This window comes from Drosophila navojoa, chromosome 5 (assembly GCF_054131105.1).
Source record: "Drosophila navojoa isolate 15081-1374.11 chromosome 5, UAZ_NAV_1.0, whole genome shotgun sequence".
Taxonomy (NCBI): Eukaryota; Metazoa; Arthropoda; class Insecta; order Diptera; family Drosophilidae; genus Drosophila; species Drosophila navojoa.
In genome coordinates, this window is record NC_142893.1 from 14,286,103 (window position 1) to 14,306,210 (window position 20,108).

At 35.7% G+C, this 20,108-nt stretch overlaps 1 protein-coding gene across 5 annotated transcripts; it reads left to right on the top strand.

Annotated features, from left to right (window-relative positions):
* The first annotated feature begins 4,875 nt into the window (after positions 1-4,875).
* Positions 4,876-20,095, top strand: Treh (Trehalase). 5 transcript variants are annotated; one of them, XM_018105487.2, is made up of 7 exons: positions 4,876-5,122; positions 16,754-16,937; positions 17,006-17,884; positions 17,954-18,352; positions 18,418-18,559; positions 19,431-19,514; positions 19,605-20,095. In XM_018105487.2, the coding sequence occupies exons 1-6, from the start codon at positions 5,109-5,111 to the stop codon at positions 19,511-19,513; spliced, it is 1,701 nt and encodes a 566-aa protein (XP_017960976.1). In that variant the 5' UTR covers positions 4,876-5,108; the 3' UTR covers position 19,514; positions 19,605-20,095. The 5 variants fall into 5 exon arrangements, 3 of the variants coding, with proteins under 3 accessions (XP_017960976.1, XP_089118296.1, XP_017960975.2); XM_089262170.1 differs by lacking the exon at positions 4,876-5,122 and adding an exon at positions 8,277-8,300; XR_016197130.1 differs by lacking the exon at positions 4,876-5,122 and adding an exon at positions 15,132-15,698 and having other exon boundaries at positions 18,418-19,177.
* Positions 20,096-20,108: the final 13 nt, after the last annotated feature.

Here is a 20,108-nt window from a genome sequence, read left to right on the forward strand (position 1 = left end):
ATACTTGCAAGAATTAGATTAAAAAAAAAAAAAAAAATTGATAAAAAAGGTCTAAAAATTTACATATAATAATTAACTGAGGTGACAGAATTAATTATTTTTTTATATATTTTGCAAAAAAAGTATTTTCTTATTCTTGTTTATCTAATTTTATTGATCAGTGTAGTAAACTCTAAATCTTCTATAGTCTAATTTCAAGCACGTATTATCTACTGGTTTTGGGTATGCCAACGTTATGCTGCCCAAAATTTCATCATGGAATACTACTGCTACGTGGCCCAGTCAAAGGCGGTTTAAAACTGGACTTAGCTGACTCACATATTCGCATAGTTATGGTGATCTATAGGTACATGTGTACATACCGATGCAGACATATATATGTGCACTCGTAATGCTTGGGCAGTTAGTTTTTTATATCTTTTGTATTTTGTCATAGCCCAAAGAGATCTCACCCACAAAATGAGCTCATACAATACTATTTTGTATTCAATTATACAGGGTGTGCCAGCTGAGATCGTTTGCCATTTGAAGAACTGGCGAATATACATACTGTTATAGTAACTCACATCACATACATACAAACAATTGATATAAAGTTTCATCTCTTTGAACTAAAGCTAAGTTTATTTCAGTTATTGTAGCAAAGCAGTTTTTCCACATTTACTATATCAAGTGTACGTTAATAGGAAATATCTGACTAGAAAGTGCCCTAACTTTTTCGATTTGAGTAGAAAAATGCGAAGCGATCTTCGAGGAAAGAAACTAGAAATGGCTATACTGATTCATATACTCTATGGCATTTAAAATTTGTATGTCTCTCACATATACATATGCACAGCTCGCTTGCTTAGTTATATACTTCCTCAGTTATATACATACTTACAAATAGAATGCATAAGCAGTCGCAAGTAACATCATCTCTCAAGTTTTATTTCTGTATAATCTAAAACAGTTAAACTACAGTAAACTCGAAATGCATGAAACTTGAGCCAATCGCACTGAATTTGATATCGTTAATGCAGTTGAATTTAAAACTAGGGCCATCAGAATTCCAACCATCTCCTTAGTTGTAATGGAGTTAATACTTACCAGAAATTGTAGAATTTATATAAAATTATAAACTTGATCTAAGAGAAATACTTTGTTATTCATAGAATACTTTGTTTGTTTGCTTTTTTACATTTGAACGTAAAGAAGAGTGCATAATTTTAGGCAGAATTACGAATTCGAATTGGTGCTGAAACTTGATAGTGCTACTAGAGCACATACTACATATTCGTGGGTTCCTAAAAATAAGTACAGATTACTTCGAATGAAATATATGTAATTTTTGTTTATCAAGTATATATTCTGTTCTCTTCTACCATTCTTATGAATTAAGTAGAATTAATGTAATCAAAACTCTCGATATATTTTATTAAACGCGACATTTCGCTAAGTTCCTTAACTTTGTATATTCACAGATGTACATACATATGTTTGTTTTATCGAATATCAACTGTATTTTCTAGTTTACCATTGCAATTCACCGTTATAGTTTATACATTCGCTTCATCTTTTGCTTCTGTCTTTAGTTCTGATTCGTTTCGCGGAGTATTGCGAAAATTAAATGATCAAAATATTATAAAATTTACCATAAATTAGTGAAAGTGAATGGTTCTTTTTGATATAAAGTGCTGAGATCTAAACAAATGTCAATATTGATATTAGATTTAATAAATCAAAAAATGAAAGAATCTTGATAACATATAAAATACTCTAGCTAAGCCTATATACATATACATACGTTGGAATTTAATAGAAAGAAGCTGGACTCCCAGTCCATGTGTGTGTGTGTGTGTGTGTGTATTTATTGTTATATCTTCAAGGAAATAATTGAGGAATGATTGGAGTAATGGTATCTCCTAGTCGTGCCCTTCCATCTTGGGCAGCCTCACTTGTTCTGGTCCGGCTTTATGAATGTAATATCAAGTTACTAGAGTGCACTATGGAGCGCTGTGATGAATGGCTTTATCTTAATAATGGCTATCAGGGAATGTACATAAGAGCCCCATATATTATGTAAATATATGCTACAATCAAGAGGCTTCTCTAATGTCGACTGCACTTATACGTATAAACTCGAGTAAACACACTTGTTTAGCCAATTAAATTGCTGACCCATTTGTAAACAAGTTAATTGCATTTTATTGCACTTTCCATGTTGTTTTTGTTTTTATTGTATTTACTATGCTAAATAGTTGGCGATTTCTGATCAAATAATATCAATAAAATAACAAATTCTTTGCAATCTTCTAGCATCTGGGTGAAATTTAATTAGGTTTTGCAATGTCATCATCAGAAAAAAAAATTAAAATAATACGAGGAATAATCTAAAAATAAAATAATCTAAAATTTTGATACTTTTTTTAATTCACTATTTAATACTTGTATTTCTTGTACTTTAACTTTTACATAGAGCACTACTATTTCTGTGTTTCACAAAACATATTATAATTATATTATATTTTATTATAATATATTAAATTTCTTACTTCTCTTCTTTGTGGTCTATTTTAAGCAAAAAGCTGGTATTTTTTTGCAAATCTTTTACTTTTTACCTGGTTTAAATTTTGTGTAGTGCTGTATAGTTGCTTATCATGAACTCAGCCGTATATCGTGCTCACTTACTGACCAATTGAACTTAGTGCGAGCATCTTTTGTTCTAACTAAATTAATTTAGACTATTCATTTCCGGCATGGATTCGCACAGTTCCCTTAATCTGAAATCCGAAATGAGCCAGCGCCAGTGGATGAGCGCAGTCAATTTAAGTTAATTCAGTTCTTTGGACTGACGCAACAATAACCCCAATTCGAAACAACCTCCACTACGCTTAGCTATAGTCACTAAATGGATATATGTATACTCTTTCTGGGCTGAGAGAAAAGTCACTGAACCATAAGAGAGTTTGCACGTCATTCGAGATTTTCTCAACTTTCTGCGTTTGTTGAGTAAAATTTATTACTTCTATATTGCCATCTCTATAACTTCTTGATTGAAAATTAATTTATGTACTCTACTACTATATGGTATATGTCAATTTTACTCGTGTATATATAAAATTATAGATCTTGGATATAAGTTATTATCATCGAATTTGAGAAATAATAATTATATAATAATAATATAGACTATTCTTAGTACTACATGGATAAGCAAAACTGTATATGTGTGTAATATACATATACAGGCAGAATATACGTACATATGTATATGTATATGTCTCTGAAGAGACGAGCCCCCACAAATAGCAATCTGATATGATGTGAATTGCTGAGAGCAGAAATTATCAAACTCAATAAGAATGTAGAGATTTCTGTTTAATCTTCTGAGGTATTAAACAACCTGATTGATTGGCATTTATATTACGATAATATCTACTCAAAGTCTTGCATCCAAAGGTCAAGTGCGAAGGTCAATGCTTTCTTCCCAAATGCTTTGGAACCGGTTTGCTGCGGGGGGCCAAAGCAAGGGCACCTTGAAATTGAGCCAAACCGAATATCTACCAAGAGTACATATGTATATTTACCTACACACGTATGTGTATGTCTATATGTATGAACATATGTCATTGTGTAAGCTACGCATTCTCTGAGAGGGTGTGAAGACAAAATTGTCATAGAGCTAAACATTCTGTTTGGATAAATAGGGTCCGCTTTTATCGTCAACATACCAAATTTCAAATACAGCTGTGAATTGCATCAGCTTCAGCAGCGTTCTGGAGGGATATCTGGGGCAGAGGGCGCATCAAGAGGCACCGCTACCGGCTCACTACATGCAAAACAGGCCCAGAGCGTGTCTGCTCTCAGTTTTGTTAACACATACAGTGGATATGTGGACTTGTCTTTTGCACGGGGTATATTCGACTTGTATTATAGATACAAGAAATGTTTTATTTTATAGGCATACGAAAATATCCATTTCTTGCCAGCATTGCTGAGCACAAGTGAGAACGATTTAGATGCTACCACTCCAGTTGTAACCTCACTTATGTGTGCATACTCAAGTGTGGTGCAAAAGAAACGGTATGGCCAAGTCGAGAGCAAAGTCTATTGCTTTATCTCTCATTTTATCATAGCAGCCATTGGCTCTCGTCGCCAGGGATGCCAAGTCGAAATTTGAGAATTACGTAGCCAGGCTCCAAAATCGACGTGTTTTTCCGTAGCACAATTTTGCTGAAATACGTAGAACTACGTACTTATTTTTAAAGCTTAAAAACAATTAAAATCAATGAATAAACCATTATATATTTAAATTGACTGCATTGTACTAAGGTGTTATTAATTTCATTTATCGTTTTAGTAAGCAAATTAAATTTTTTAAATTATACATTTTAATTTATGTACATGTTTTACAAAAATTAATACGTTTTGATTAAAATATATTAGATGTTTGTCAAAAGGTTTTAGGTTTTCCAATCGCAAACATATCGAATTTAGTGCTGCTAACCCAATATAAATCATATCATATTTTTATTTAATTCATAATATATGGAGATAATATCCAAAATTTGTAGTTTTTAGGGTATTTTGCAATATTTTTGAAAAGTACGTAGTTTCTGTCTCTGAAATGATGGAGGGTTGGCATCCCTGCTCGTCGCTCTGAACTTCCTCTCTCTTGCTCTGTGCATATGTATGAAGTTGTTTCTTGTGTGTGTGTGGCTAAATTTGTGTGTGTGTTTTCGTACCAACGTGCGGCTCTCGTGCAAAACTATTTATTTACATGGCGATCGGCATTACACTCAGTTTTGCAGCTTTTCGAGAGCCGGTCGCACGCGCTCTACTCGCAATGCTCAAAATTGTGTAAAGCAAAATTTCTTCTCTGATAAAAAAAAAAAACAAAACAACAAACAGACTTGTGTGATAAAAATACAAAATATACAAATGAACGAATAGAAGCATAACAGCTTTGGCCAGAACTAGCGCGATAAACACAAGAAAAAAATCAATATCAATACAAAAGATTCTCGTCTAGAGTAAATACGTCGCGTGGCACTTCCCTTACCACAAAGTGCCAGCAAAATTTTCGCATTTTACTTCACCAGGACCTCAGCCAGCTGGAGCGCAAAATGAATGCCAACGGGTAAGTGGCGAATTCCTGCGTATTTCCAGTTCAATTTGCGTCCATCCGCGTATATTTGCAAGTTGCATAATTAGTATAGAAAGCATTTGCTTAATTGCAGACTATATGTTAGACTAAAATGTGCTCGCACTTTACGCCATTCCCACTCAAAGCTTTGCGAGTAGATATGCCTAGCATACGCAGATATGAATTTCCATGTGTGTGTGTGTGTGCGTGTGTGTTAGTGTTTAAATGTGATATAAATACACTGTTAACTTTTTTTTGTGTTTGCCATTCTGTTTTGTTGCCAAATAACAAACGATACATGCGTCTCTGTCGCTCGCTTCTCGCGTCAGAGCAGCGTATCCGTTTGTTATTGTTGCTATCTCTGTTTAGCACATGCCTTGCTGTTGTTCCTAGTAGATCCACAAGAGAGTCACGCGATTGATGCAGTTAGCCAGACCAAGCGGAGTCTCATTTTGTTGTTTTATTTACAACGTGAAGAGTTCCATTCTCGTGATTTTCTTTTTTATTATGAGAAAAAAATTGCTAACCGTTAAACAACTGCCTAATGTGAGCTACATGTGTGCAAAGCGAAAAATAGAATTGTGTTCGAAAACATGGAAAAATGTATTCTAGAAACGACTTTACTATTTGAAACGCATCACATTGTCAGACGTGACCAAATTCAATTTTAAAAACAACTAAAAATTTAGTAGCAATGCAATTGTAACTTATTGAGAAATTTAGCACGTGTTGCCGAGCCGTATGCATATGCGTATACACTCGGTATGTACATACATATGTATGTATGTATGTAAGGTTCTTAATGGCGACCTTGTAATGGCATTTGGCTTTTATCAACTTTGGATTTTACAGCAGTTTGTGCTTTTATTTTCTACAAAGCGACAGTTAATAAAAATAATCGTTAACAACTTATCGAAATAGTCTTTTATTGAGAGAGAGATAGAGCGATAGACGGATTAAATGCATTGGACTGTGGATATTAGAAGTGAAGCAGAAATGAAACGAAAAAAGTTCAAGTTCTCTTGAAATAGAATGAGTTCGTGCCAATGAACCTTTTATTTAGCCAACTATGCGATGAGCCAATTCGTATCTTTTTTTAAGCACTTCTATAACCAGATCACTGTTTGGCAATGCACTTGCAGCGCAACCAGTTGGACAGGTGTGCATTATAGCAAGGTTGGGCCACAGCTGGCCGGACTCTCGATTGGCTTTAATTAAGCTAATTATTTTGGTCGATGTGAATCTGAATCAATGAGAATTCGTTAAGCGCACATTGTGACATTTTCTCAGAATTCCTGCATAAAATATGAATTTATAACTTTTTATTCATAATAGGCGCAGGGCTTGAATTCAATTATGGGATTACACATATTCCTTTCACCACTATTGCTAGTTATACTGCTATTTCCACTGCCATTGTTACTAATTCCACTCCTATTACTGCTAGTCTTGCCAATATTAATACTACTATTAGTACGAAATTTCTTTGTTTACCAATAAGAATTTGTTTTAAGTCATGCCTGCGGTACCCAATAAGAAATTTCCTACGACAGCCATTAATTTCGTTAGAGATTTCTTATTGGGTGTTGTTGTTGGCTGACATGTCTTAAATGATCGATAACGGTTATCGCTTCTATTAACTTATCTGCGATTATAAATTTGATTAGACTACTTTCAATATACTATGAAATGATAATCTCAAGAGTAATTTTATTGGGGTTTAATAATTATACTCATTCACGAAAGTGAAATGAGTATATTGGTTTTGTGAAATGTCCGCCTTGCTGTCCGTCCATCTGTCCGTCTGTCCGACTGTCCGTGACGAATCGGAAAATGCCCTGTATGAGTATTCCACAGTCGGTAACGCACGACTGGAACGTTCTTACTTGTTATTTAGTTAATTTTCCACAGTTCTTTCGAACTGCAATTACAGGTTTAAGCATGACTTAGCAGATATAAAACTGTTGCATACGCTCGGGCTGTGCATGCAATTCCACGTGTGGTTAGCCTGCAAAAGCCGGTTGCTATGAAACTTATCAGCTATGCTTAAATTTGATATGACCGGCTGGTTGCTATGCCGATTGTCAGTTGCGCTTCGGTATGTAATTAACAGAGATGTTTATTAACATAGCCAGCAATTCGAAAACTACTGCATACTCTTAGGCTGGTCGTTTAATCAGTTAAAAAATGGAGCTCACTGCTATGACTGATGTAAAGTTTATTCAAATTAGAAACGTATTTAAATAATTGACTGCCCACATTTAAGTATATTGTAGATTTATTCAGATATTACAAAATAGTATAGCAGCATTTTAACTATTTATTCAATAATACTATAATAATTTCTGTATAAATGAATTCAGTTTATGCTAATTCATATATGAGTTCAATTGAAATTATATTTATGTTAATCGGCATGCAAACAAACACTTAATTAAACACTTATGCAAATGTATGAATACGTGGAAACAGATAAATCTAAGTACACTCAAAAGACAATTAATGCGCCCAACAGGTGTTCAATCAAACGGTAGACACGATCTGATCTAAAAAAAAAACTGAAAAAGAAAAAAAAACAATCCCAACAACTCTCAATGGGGGGCTCTGAGTAGCACTGTGCGGCGATTGGCCGATGTTGAGGCGGAGCTGCTATGCGACGTGCGCACGAGTTGCTTGCGCAAATTCGTCTGTTTGCACAAACAATTTGTATAATATTTCGCAGCTTTGAGATATTTTATATTTTAATTACTGTAAACTGAATTTGTGCTAATTTTTTGGAATTGTAAATTGTGAGTAAACTGTGTGGCTTACAATAATCGTCAGTTAAATTTATTCTCTATTATTAGTAAATACTGATTGCAATTTTTCCGACAGTGAATTTTCTAATCACTGACAGCGCAATACAAATGTTAAATACCAACAATGTATTCCAAATATATTATATAGGTATAATTTATTTCCACTCGTAGCACTCGAGCTACGCCTTATCAGCCATCAGACAGTGCTGAATGCTGTTATCAGGCGCAAGCAGCTGAGATTGAATACAGATTCTCCGTGTCATTCGCTCAGCACAAGCGAAAATGCTTTTGGCTAAGACATTACGTCAATGGGCGCATTTGAGATACCATTTCTGTTTGGCGAGGGCAGCTCGAGGGCTTGGCAATAAATACAGGTTAGTGCTAGCTATATAAAAAAAACACATAATTATCTTATCAACTGATGTATCTGATACAAGCACTCGATTTCAATGTGATACAACTCGGGTACTGTTCATCTATGTAAATCACAAGGCCTTGAAGTCAACAATGTTATCATGCGTCTATATATGTATATTTATATACGTACTTGATTCAGCTAACTAATCTCTTTACCAAAATCGCATTCTACTATATGTATTTATGTCTAATTTATAATCAGCGATAATTTTGCCTATAAGCTAAGTCATAAATAATTGACTATTGAAATACATATTATTTTGATTGTTGCCAATTGGCGCTACAGATCAGTGAGAGGGCAGTTAAAGCCGCTGTATATTTATATATGTATATTTAATATTTATGTATATGTTTACAATATAATATTGGTAAAATGATAAGATCTGTTATCCAAGTTTCAGCTTGACGAATCTTGGCAGTTTTCTAAACTCTTTGAAAGATCTCAGCCAATATCGCTTAACTTAACATCTGCCCCCCCTCTCTCTCTCTCTCTATCTCTGTCTCTCTTATCAGCCACTAAACAAATCTGAAAATAATCTTAAAAAAAAAAATATATATCTCTCTATTAACGTCGAAACGCATTTGTGCAAATTGTTTAAACAATAGCAATTGTGAAAACGAAAAAAATAAAACGTCAGAAATCTATCAAATCGCGTTGAATTAATGGAAATATAAAAAATTTAATAACTGCAATTAATGTAAAGAACGAACAAACTCCACAGAAAATAATCAACACAATTAAAGTCTAATTTTGCAAGCATTGTTTTTGATTATGTTTTTTTTTTTATTATTATACTGTTTACTGTTATTTGTGGCAACAACAATAGCACTGTATATACAGGGTGGCAAAGGTTTACTTCAAGTATTTAATTTGAGTTAAATTTAAGCATTTTATAAATATTTTTGTAATAGAATATTCATATGATGTTCAAGCTTAAATATTTTATAGAAAATAATCTTTTTTATTTAGTTCACATATGTATATATTTTATTAATATTTCCAGTATTTAATATTTATTAATTATTATTTTTTTTTTATATATTTAATTACGTGTTTTATTTGATTGATTTTTAGTTTTATTTTTAAAATTCTTATGTATTTTTTTTTAGTACTCATTAGGATTTAATTTATGTGGAGTATTATATTCGTCATTTAATTGTGTCTTGCTGGACAGTGTAGATAGACATTCAAGTCGATTGTGATTGACGTCGCTCTGCTTTCTCCACATCTTATCAGGGATGGACTGAGGTCGAAGGGATTAAGTCGAGTTCCTTTCAATGGCACAAACTCTTGAAATTCCACACTCGCTGCACTCCGATTGAATTCAGTGTCAAGTGCAGAATTTTGGATGTATGGGCATGCCGCTCTTATCTCTTATGATTTAAGATTGACTACGAAGAACTGATTGCGATTCTCGCCAATATGAGAAGCAGGAGCTTATATTCAAGACTCAAGGCAATTAGGAAGATCGCTGGAAATTTGAATTTGACTATATAAAAACACAAATTCGAAAACAAAACAAAAATACTTTTAACCTTAACTCGAGTTCGAATCGCGATTCAAGTTTGAAAACCAGTTGATTCACCTGCCCCAGGCTATGAGCGCCCATATAGGAAGAGAGCTTAAACACATTATCGATCCACTTGTGTGGATAGTTTGCAATCAGCATATATACTCAATATACACTCTATATAGGTAATCTACATAGACTCTATCTAAGCAATATCTAATCTAACTTTAGAATCTCGAGTGTCCCCGTGTTTTGCTGGAATGTCTTTGGATCGGCAGCAAGAGGTGAATTGTTGCTTCTTAGTTTTACATTTCGCAATTATTAAACTCCATTGCAGATCTTGTCTATCTCGTTTATATCTAATTTCAAATCCTGTCCTTGAACCGAAGTCTTTTAAGCCCCAAGCATTTCGCATTTCGCATGTTTTGCAATTAATTAAAACGTGCTGCTTGGACCAATTTTTTCAAACGGGTTTCTTACTGCTTCTTCTTTTTTTTTTTTTTTTTTTGACTCAATCTTCTGTCAGATTAGTGTTTTTTTTTTTAATTTTCGTTTTCAGTTTAAGCCAGTTGAACTATTGGTGATGCGTATAAAGACGTCATAGCTGCTAAGCCATTCAGAAATTCATTTAGCACTGTCAATTGCTGGAACGAAATGTCAAGCAAAAAAAAAAAAAAAAAAAAATTACCATAATAATAAACAAATAACAGATACTCTAATAAATATATAGCTCTCATTAACACAAAACATTTTTGTTAAGTATTTCGTACTTTTATTTTTCATTTTTTATACCCTGAACCCATAGAAAATGGGAAATCAGGGTATAATGGTTTTGTTAAAAGTATGTAACAGGCAGAAGGAGGCGTGGCAGACCCCACAAAGTATATATATTCTTGATCGGGGCGACAAGCTGAGTCGATTTGGCCCTGTCCGTCTGTCTGTCCGTCCGTCCGTCCGTCCGTCCGTCCCTCCGTCCGTCCGTCCGTCCGTCCGTCCGTCCGTCCGTCCGTCCGTCCGTCCGTATGTATGAACGCGTCGATTTCAGAAGATATAAGAGCTAGAGACTTCAACTTTTTTTTAAAATGTCCGTATATATCACGCGCAGATCGAGTTTATCACTAAAAAACGATAACTCATTCCGATATTTTTTTATCGATAAAAAACCTTATCGAAGATCACTTAAATAATTATATCTCCTACATCTTTCAAGCTAGAGTCTCCAAATTTAAAATGTATATTAAGATGAATTTTATAAAATTTCGGTTTTTGTTAAAATTTACCCCCCACACCTAAATCCACCCCCTCACCCTCATCTTTGTAAAAGTCGTATATCAAATACTAGAGACTTGAGCTTCGGTATACACATACATTTTAACATTATGATTACGTTCTGAAAGTTTCATTACGATCGTACGTCTAGAAATTAAATTATTAAATAAGTTTTCATTATGTTGCCAACACTGCAGCGCAACCCAAGCGCAATCGCCTGTATATGTGAGTGTGTGTATGCGTGTGTTTGTTTGTATGCGTGTGTGTGTGCGTGTATTTGTATGTATGCGTGTGTGTGTGTGTGTGTGTGCGTGTGTGTTTGCTAATTATTTTTGAAATATCAGTTGCTTGTAGGGTTCAGGGGATCTCGTAGTCGAGCAGTCTCGACTAGAGCTTTCTTACTTGTTTTTTTTTTTATTTATTTAAAATTAAAAAAATATTATTAATTATTCTGTATCCGATTGAAATTGGAATGCATATTCTGTATACTCGTTCAAATACTGAAAAGGGTATATTGGTTTTGACTCTCCCTCTTTAGATATGAATGCAGTCTTATTAAGTTATATATGTATATAGATCTAAAGGATTCATGGACATTGCCTGTCAGAAAATATATAATATTGTATAATAAATTTAGGGAGATATTGAAGTACTATGCAGTCTATAAAAGCTGATCAAAATGTTTTTAGTGGGGTTCCCTTTATAATATATAGTTAAGTTCACTTCAGTTCTAAGCCCAAACGTGTTTAGATCTCTATGAGCAGATTGTTTTAACCATATTTTATGCAATGAATGAATTAATAATCAATCTGAATTAACTAGAATTCGAACCGGAATAGCTAGAGCGTGTGTATATTGACTGATTTGAGCGGTATCGGAAGTATTATTCATGTATCTATCTGTATGATTTTTATGATAACTTTTTGGTAATGCCAAACACGTTCCAACTGGCGTCTATTTGTCATCAATGTTTATTGAAAAGTCCATTACACTCGTTTAAATATTTGTTCAGTCGAAACAATGGAACGGCCTTAGTTTTTTTTTTATGTTTTTGGGTGTATTATCTAGTAGTCATATATATAATATATAAGTATTTAACTATATTGCTATTCATATTGTAAGAGTCTCAGTTTCAAGGTAACGGGACTCTTCCTGTTGTCTGAACTCCATAGCATAATTGTGATAATTATAACTAGATATCTGAGTCATAATGAGATATACATACATATATGCATATGGTAAAAGTCAAGGCGTGAACTAGATATCGAATCAGAGTTCACGATTTGTTCGATTGTGAGTGCATTGAATGCATTAAACTTTAATTAAAACTATTGATGCCATTTGCTACAGACAATGATACAGCAGTCTATCTCGCTTCCGCTCTGTATACCTGTCTCCCTTTCTGTATCTCTCCAATAGCTGCAAATAATTGCACAACTGTTTTGATATGCCAATTTGTAATGTGAAATAAAGTATCTTTTGTTTCCGAATGCCACAATAGATACACAGCGAGTGAGAGACTGAGAGCGAGATAGAGCTAGTAAGAGAGAGGTAGAGAGTGAGAGGTTACTTCTCATACTATAATTGCTTGAGACTGAAAGAAAATAGTGCGACGTATTTAGATTTAACCGAACAATACATCATTTGCAAATTATATACCCACATCTAACCATATATAATAAAATATACTATAACCTCTGGTCAAGTGAATATTAACTAAATGTGATAAATCACTGAAAGTGTGACATGCGACATGCGACATGCGACAATTCACAGAGAATTTCCCGGTCAATGATCAGATCCCGAAATTTGTACACATACAGCATGCAAATGTAGATGCTCTCTCTCACTGTTGTTCGTTTTGTTATGATGTCGGACGGACAGGCCAAATAGCCGGAGAGACGGGCAGGCGGACAGGCAGCCAGACAGACGGACAGATTAGTACGTGTGCAGCAAATCAGTTCAATTAAGACTTGTTATAGCCGTGCCCGTCTACTCAATGATATGTACGTACATCCGTAACTCTTTGCGGCGTAATTTTTGGATGTATTTCGTTTCATTTACTGGGCTATTCAATCTAAGGTTTATTTATAAACGAAATAGCTCTACACGTAATTTCCCCATTTAAAAGTTTGAGCTATAAATAAATAGACCTGATGTTAACCACATTTTCACATTTCCAAATATACATATGTAAATATTAATGGGAAAAACAGTAAGAGTGCATGAGTCTATTAGTGCTCGACTAACAGATACCCGGAACATGATAATATTGAATAGCAAATATTTAGTCTGTAAGCTTGAGATCTAGTATATATATTATACAATTACAAATCTTGAGCTAGATCAACTTCTCTGTTGCTTCTGATCAAGTAATATCAATTGAGCTTGGGTTCAGCTACGCCTTCTTCGTCTAGTTACATGCTTTAACTTCTGCTTGGGGATTTCCAGTTGTCTATCAGTAAGTTGAATAGGGTTAATTATTTGGATTTGTGCTCTACTCATTTGATTTTCATTTACATATTAAGTCTCGATCCCCAAATTGTTGTTCTCTTTTTGTAGGGCTTATCATGCATGCGCCCATATCGTAACGACGTGCATATGGATGTGCTGGCTTATATATATTGCGCGGTTTACAGTTACATTCAAAATAGATAATAAAAACCTCAGCGTAGTTACAAACATATGTAAATACATAAAAGTCAATTTCGTTTTAGCTCAAAAGTGGGATGGAAAAGCTCTCTGCTTAAAATTTGTGAAATCCGAGTTTTATGGGGGTAATAGAATGCATGCGTCAAGAGGCATTGTAAAGTATTACTTTTTACTTGGGAAATACTTACTTTGCTGCAATACTTATCTCTAAATTGTTCAAATTCTATAAGGGGAATTATTATATATTGCGCATATTTGCATTTTCATATTATAGGCACAAGCAGTTATTTTTTTATAGATAATTGTGTTATCTAATATCATAATAGAGTTTTTGTAAAACTCTCAGTGACCGAGTACTAAATATTTATTTTGATGGACAGCTGTTCATAAAGTATTTTCTTTCCATACTATATAGAAAAACAATAACATTCAAGTTAATAAATTATGAACATTTTCAGCTTTAACTGGCTAGAACTAGATAATAACCTGGATATGGGTCTTGGGTTATTTCAAATTCGTTTTACAAGGCATACGAATTACACAAGAATAATTGGAAATTTGAATTTCGTACATAATTCGAGCTTGTCTTCAATTTTCCAACCGGTTAACGGATTTTCCCATTCAAAACTGAGAAACAAAATGGCAGCCATTGAACTAGTTCAATGCGAGGCTTGCATTTATTGTTGCTTTAGTTTGCAATATCGAACCATTTGTACTATTCCATTATAGAGCCATAACAATATTATAAATATGTATTGTTATTCAATATGTGGAGCTTTGCATATGCATTTATCAATTGATAATACGCCCATATTTTGTGGAACTTTAATGGAAATGTGACAGCAAACATGTTCATTGGCTTATTTTTCACGGCAGTTGAAGGTAGTCCAGCATTATTTAGAGTATATCATATCATGCATCGTTTAAGTCCCCATATTCAAATCCTTATAATGCGGGTACTCAATAAGGCGTACACGATTCGGTTTGTTTGGCTGTAGGCGTGTCACAGACTCACGATTAAATGAACGAAATAAAAAGAAAGAAAGAACGATAGCTGCAGCAGCGATGGCAGCGATGGCAGCTAACGGTTTAATTGAAATGCCGCACATAAGGCTGTTCAGCTTCGGCTGAGCTATGTATAATCGCAACTCAGTTGATTTATAAATAGAACGACCGCCCAACGCCCACCCTCATCGCATCGATATGCTCGTGCTTCAGCTCGTGCTTAAGCTCGAGTTGCTTGTTTGTCGTGTGCCCCGATCTCGCTGACGTTTCGACGTCGACGTCGACAGCGACGTCAACAGCGACGTCGTCGCCGTCGTCACTCGGTAATTTATTTTATAAAACGAAAACGGCCCGAAACAGTTAGAAGTATTCTTGCACTGGCAGGGCGCAGGTTGTGTCTGGGTCGTTGAAAAGTGCGAAAAGTGCGAAAAGCTCAGCGGAGCGCGCGACTGTTCGATCGGGATATCGCGTCGAGTTGAGAATTACAACAATTGGATTAGGGAATTACGCTTCAAATAAATACAAAACTAATCTTAATTAGACTTATTACTAATTCAACATTGTGGCCACGTACTAAAAGTAGTTTATATAGCGCAGTCAATGTGATAAAATCAGTATAGATATATGTATATTTATATAAGTATTTCTCAGAGTTGCGAATGTGTTAGTGAAGCGCTTAATAAAAGACAAAAAAAGGAAATTTATAATAAAAATATCAAAGTTCCTTAAAATAATTTAAAATAATATAAATTATTTTGTAAATAAAATGATCCAAGTAAACCTGATCTATTCAATAATCCTTTGCTGTTGCCTGGCGGCTGTGCCGCAGGTGCGAGCAAAGCATCTGCTCGAATTTATCGCCGAAAGTGCGAATAATGAAGTTGAAAAAGAAGTCGAAACATTTGACTTTTCCTCCTGGTAAGTTACGAGAGTTCGTAAAACTTTCGCTCACTTTACATACAGTCCGTACTATACGAAAACAAAAAACAACTTTCATTATCTAAATTATTAGTTTTATTATTCTTTTATGTGACTCTTTATCTGTATAAGTGTGTCTATATACTTGCTTAGTATATGACCTTTTTGATACACCCATATCAACTGGATCATACTCTCTGCCACAACGAACCGGTCCAGAATTATCAAACTGAAACCACTTAAAATCTCGCATTCGACTGTTATAATATATGTACGTACATATACATATTTGCAAAAAAAAAAAAAAGAAAAAATGGAATATAATCGCGACCAATAAACGTGACGGACTATTTCAAAATCGTGCCAGCGGATTGAATTCCATATCAGATCCTATCGCACAGGTGTCGCACTGAACTTGTTCATGCTTAAAGTCTAATTGCCTCATTAATAGGGAGAAAGAAAAAGTTATTTACACTAATTTATGATGTCAGACCGTAGGTCTACTAAAGTTGTTAGCTTAATGGTTTTTCTTTCTCTCTCGCTCTCTCTTTAAGATTAATTTGCGGTTCAGCTTTTGATCAATTTTGCATAAGTGGAAGTACGAGAGTACGAAAAGTAGTTTATTCTAATTTAGTAAATATTTAGTCAACTGTTTTCACGAGGAAGTTTATAAAGTTGTATATCAAAATAATCTGGTTAGCTTTTTAAAGGATTTTAAAGGAATGTGAGTTTCCTCATAATATTTAAAGATATATAAATTAAATAACGTGACCAGATTATTTTATTTAACATATACATACTTCCCTAAAAGATGTTAATCAGATTATTTCACTTTAAGATTTCATATTTGTACATTTTTTTTAGCTGTAAATAAAAATAAAGAATTTTTTTGCATCAATCAATAAAAAGAAATAAAACCCAGTTAAGAATATATAATCTAGTATTACTGAAGTCAAAGCATATTAGTAAACAATAAAAATCCAATTCAAAGAAAGCAATAATATATAATAATATAATATAATATGATATAAATTTTTCCCATACTTCGATTTCAGCCAAATATATTGCTATGGACCTCTGTTGCATACGGTACAGATGGCGAAGCTGTTTCCCGACTCGAAGACTTTTGTGGACATGAAACTGAAGGCTTCGCCTGAGAAGACAATGGAGTTATTTGAGGCATTTATGGCTTCCACGAATAATGCACCCACCAACGATCAGATACGGAAATTTGTTGATGTACGACCGAGACGACAATTCAATAGTAGCTTATAATTTGATTGATCGAATCCTTTTGGAATTTGCAGGATAATTTTGGAGCAAAGGGCACCGAGCTGGAGGTGTGGACACCTACAGATTGGGTTGAGCATCCAGCGTTTTTGGATCTTGTCAACGATCCGGATCTGAAGCAATGGGGCGTCGATCTAAACAACATCTGGAAGGAGCTCGGGCGTAAGATGAAGGACGATGTGCACAAGAACCCGGAATATTACTCCATCATACCCGTGCCCAATCCGGTCATTGTGCCCGGCGGCCGCTTTATCGAGTTCTACTACTGGGACTCTTACTGGATCATTCGAGGCCTGTTGTACAGCGAGATGAGGGATACGGCCCGCGGCATGATCGAGAATTTCATGTCGATTGTACAGCGCATTGGATTCATACCGAACGGCGGTCGCGTCTACTACGGGGGCCGCTCCCAGCCGCCGCTACTGGCGGGCATGGTCAAGTCCTATGTGGACTTCACCAAGGACGATCGGTTCGCCATCAATGCGCTGGATGTGCTGGAGCATGAGTTCGAATATTTCATCAACAATCACAGTGTACAGGCCAAAGGCTATAATCTAGCTGTGTACAGGGACTCGTCGAAGGGACCCCGTCCCGAATCCTACAGTGAGGACATAGAGACAGCTGCCACATTCAACACCGACGAGGATAAGGAAAATCACTATAGTGAGCTGAAGTCGGCTGCCGAATCGGGCATGGACTTCAGCTCTCGCTGGTACATCAACGAGAAGGGCACAAATGTTGGAAATCTCTCAGTAACGAAGACCCGTTCCATTGTTCCAGTCGATCTGAATTCATTTCTCTACTGGAACGCCAAAATTATTGCTGAATTCCATGCCAAGGCGGGCAACGTGGACAAGATGACAGAGTATGAGACCAAGGCGCAGAAGATCAAGGAGGTAGGTTGATCAAAATTTATTCAAAATTTATATCCTTATCTATGCCATACTCTCCCATGTTTTTGGCAGGCTATTCAGGCTGTCCTGTGGAACGAGGAGGCCGGCTGCTGGCTGGACTATGATTTGATCAATGAGAAGCCACGCGACTACTTCGTGACCTCCAATCTAGCCCCGTTGTGGGTCAAGGCATACAATATTTCCGACACCGACAAGATATCTGAGTCGGTGCTGAATTATATTGAAAAGAACAAACTGGACACATTCCCGGGCGGCATACCAAACTCACTCTATCAGACTGGCGAGCAGTGGGACTTCCCCAATGTGTGGGCGCCTATGCAGTATATTATCATCGAGGGTCTGGACAATTTGGGCACTCCCGATGCCAAGCAGCTGTCAAAGAGATGGGGTCACCGCTGGGTGAAATCCAATTTTGCGGCATATCGCGATTCGCGTGCCATGTTCGAAAAGGTAGCGCTCGAGTAGTCTATATATTCCATAGTTCTCTGGTAATACTGGAATACTTTCTCTCTCAGTACGATGCGGAAAAGTTTGGCGGACATGGCGGCGGTGGTGAATACGGCGTGCAGAAGGGCTTTGGCTGGACCAATGGCGTCATCATCGAGTGGCTGGCGAAATACGGGCACGAGATTTCGCTGAGCAACACGGGCGCTGCAGGTGAAAACGCGAACTAGAGCAACTACTTTGACCACGCCCCGAGCGATTGCTACGAGCAATTGCCGAACGTTAAACATTATTTGAAACCATGAACCAAGCATCGACATTTGTCCTCGTCTCAGTTGTTACAACTGTTGCAGGCATACTTTTAGTCTTAGATTGAAGCTCGCAGAGATGCTCAAATAGTTGATAGTCACATATATACATATATAATATCTGTTGTGCAGAGAGAATCGAGTATCATCGTCCATTGTCCATCAATAGGCTAAGCTCTATCTCTCTCTCTCTATCTCTCTCTCGCTCTTTCACTGTCACTCTCTTTCTGTGTGTCTATAACTAATGTCTGTATCGGAACAATCAACGTCTGCAACGAGCACAAAGCACACTCTCCACCCAGAGAGAATTAGGAATTGATGATCAGATCCAGCCAGAACAACATCTGCTCCACACACACACACACACACACACACTATACACACACTCTCACTATTTCTACCTAAATATATATTATATATCGCTTTTCATCTGCCTTCAACTTTGTCTTCGCCCTCGTCTCGTCTCGCCTCGACTCGCATCTATATATCTGTCGTTCTGTCGTTTAACGCCAAAATTGTTTACGTAAGTGTCTCAAAAATCATTTGTCTCTTATTCTTAACTATATATGTATGTCTGTATGTTCTAATACCTGCACAATTTGCTTAACGTATGCGCACAGCTAACATAGTTCCCATATAAGATCTTTACATTTACGTAGCCATAGCGCAGCATGATAAAAGTATATGGCTTTGCGATTTAGTTAGTGTTAGATTTTTGTATTCTTATTATAATTCATTATTTATTAATTACACTATTTTCGTCACATTTTCCACAGGTCCCAGCAGTCGATTCCTCAGCTTATTAGGCGTAACAGCTGTGGCGTTAATAGGTGCCTTTGCCGGTCGTCTCATCTGGTGAGGTGAGTCTCAATATCAGCGAGAGCTCCATTAAATATTGTAGAGTGAGAAGGCAATTGCTAATTATATGTACATTTTGCTTCTCATTGCAGATTCAGAGACAACTTTGATTGCCCTATGAAAATGTGATTCCCTCCTTCCCAGCATTTTAGTGTGCATGTGTGCGTGCGTGTATGTGTGTGTGTGAGCGTATGTGTGTATGTGTTTCCAATTAGACAAAAAGCGTTTTCAGCTTGTGTGCGCAGATTGCAGTATTAGATATAAACAATATACAATTGACATATTTGTTAGAGATGTGAAGTGAGTTGTACATACAGAATTCTATAATAACATCGGGCATGCCCCACTTGTTGAGTTACCCTTAATATTAAACATAAGCAACGAATTGAAGACAATAATGGACACAAATCAATGTTAATGCATGGCATTCGTTGACTATGTATATAGATATAGAAATATCCTCGCAACCCTCGTGAAGAAAAGACACAATTTGATATATTTTTGATGTTGTTAGTTGTTAACAAAAATTGCCAAATTGTTTCCTATGATTTCTGAAATAAACAAAAAAAAAAAAAAAACAAAAGTATTTGTTGCAT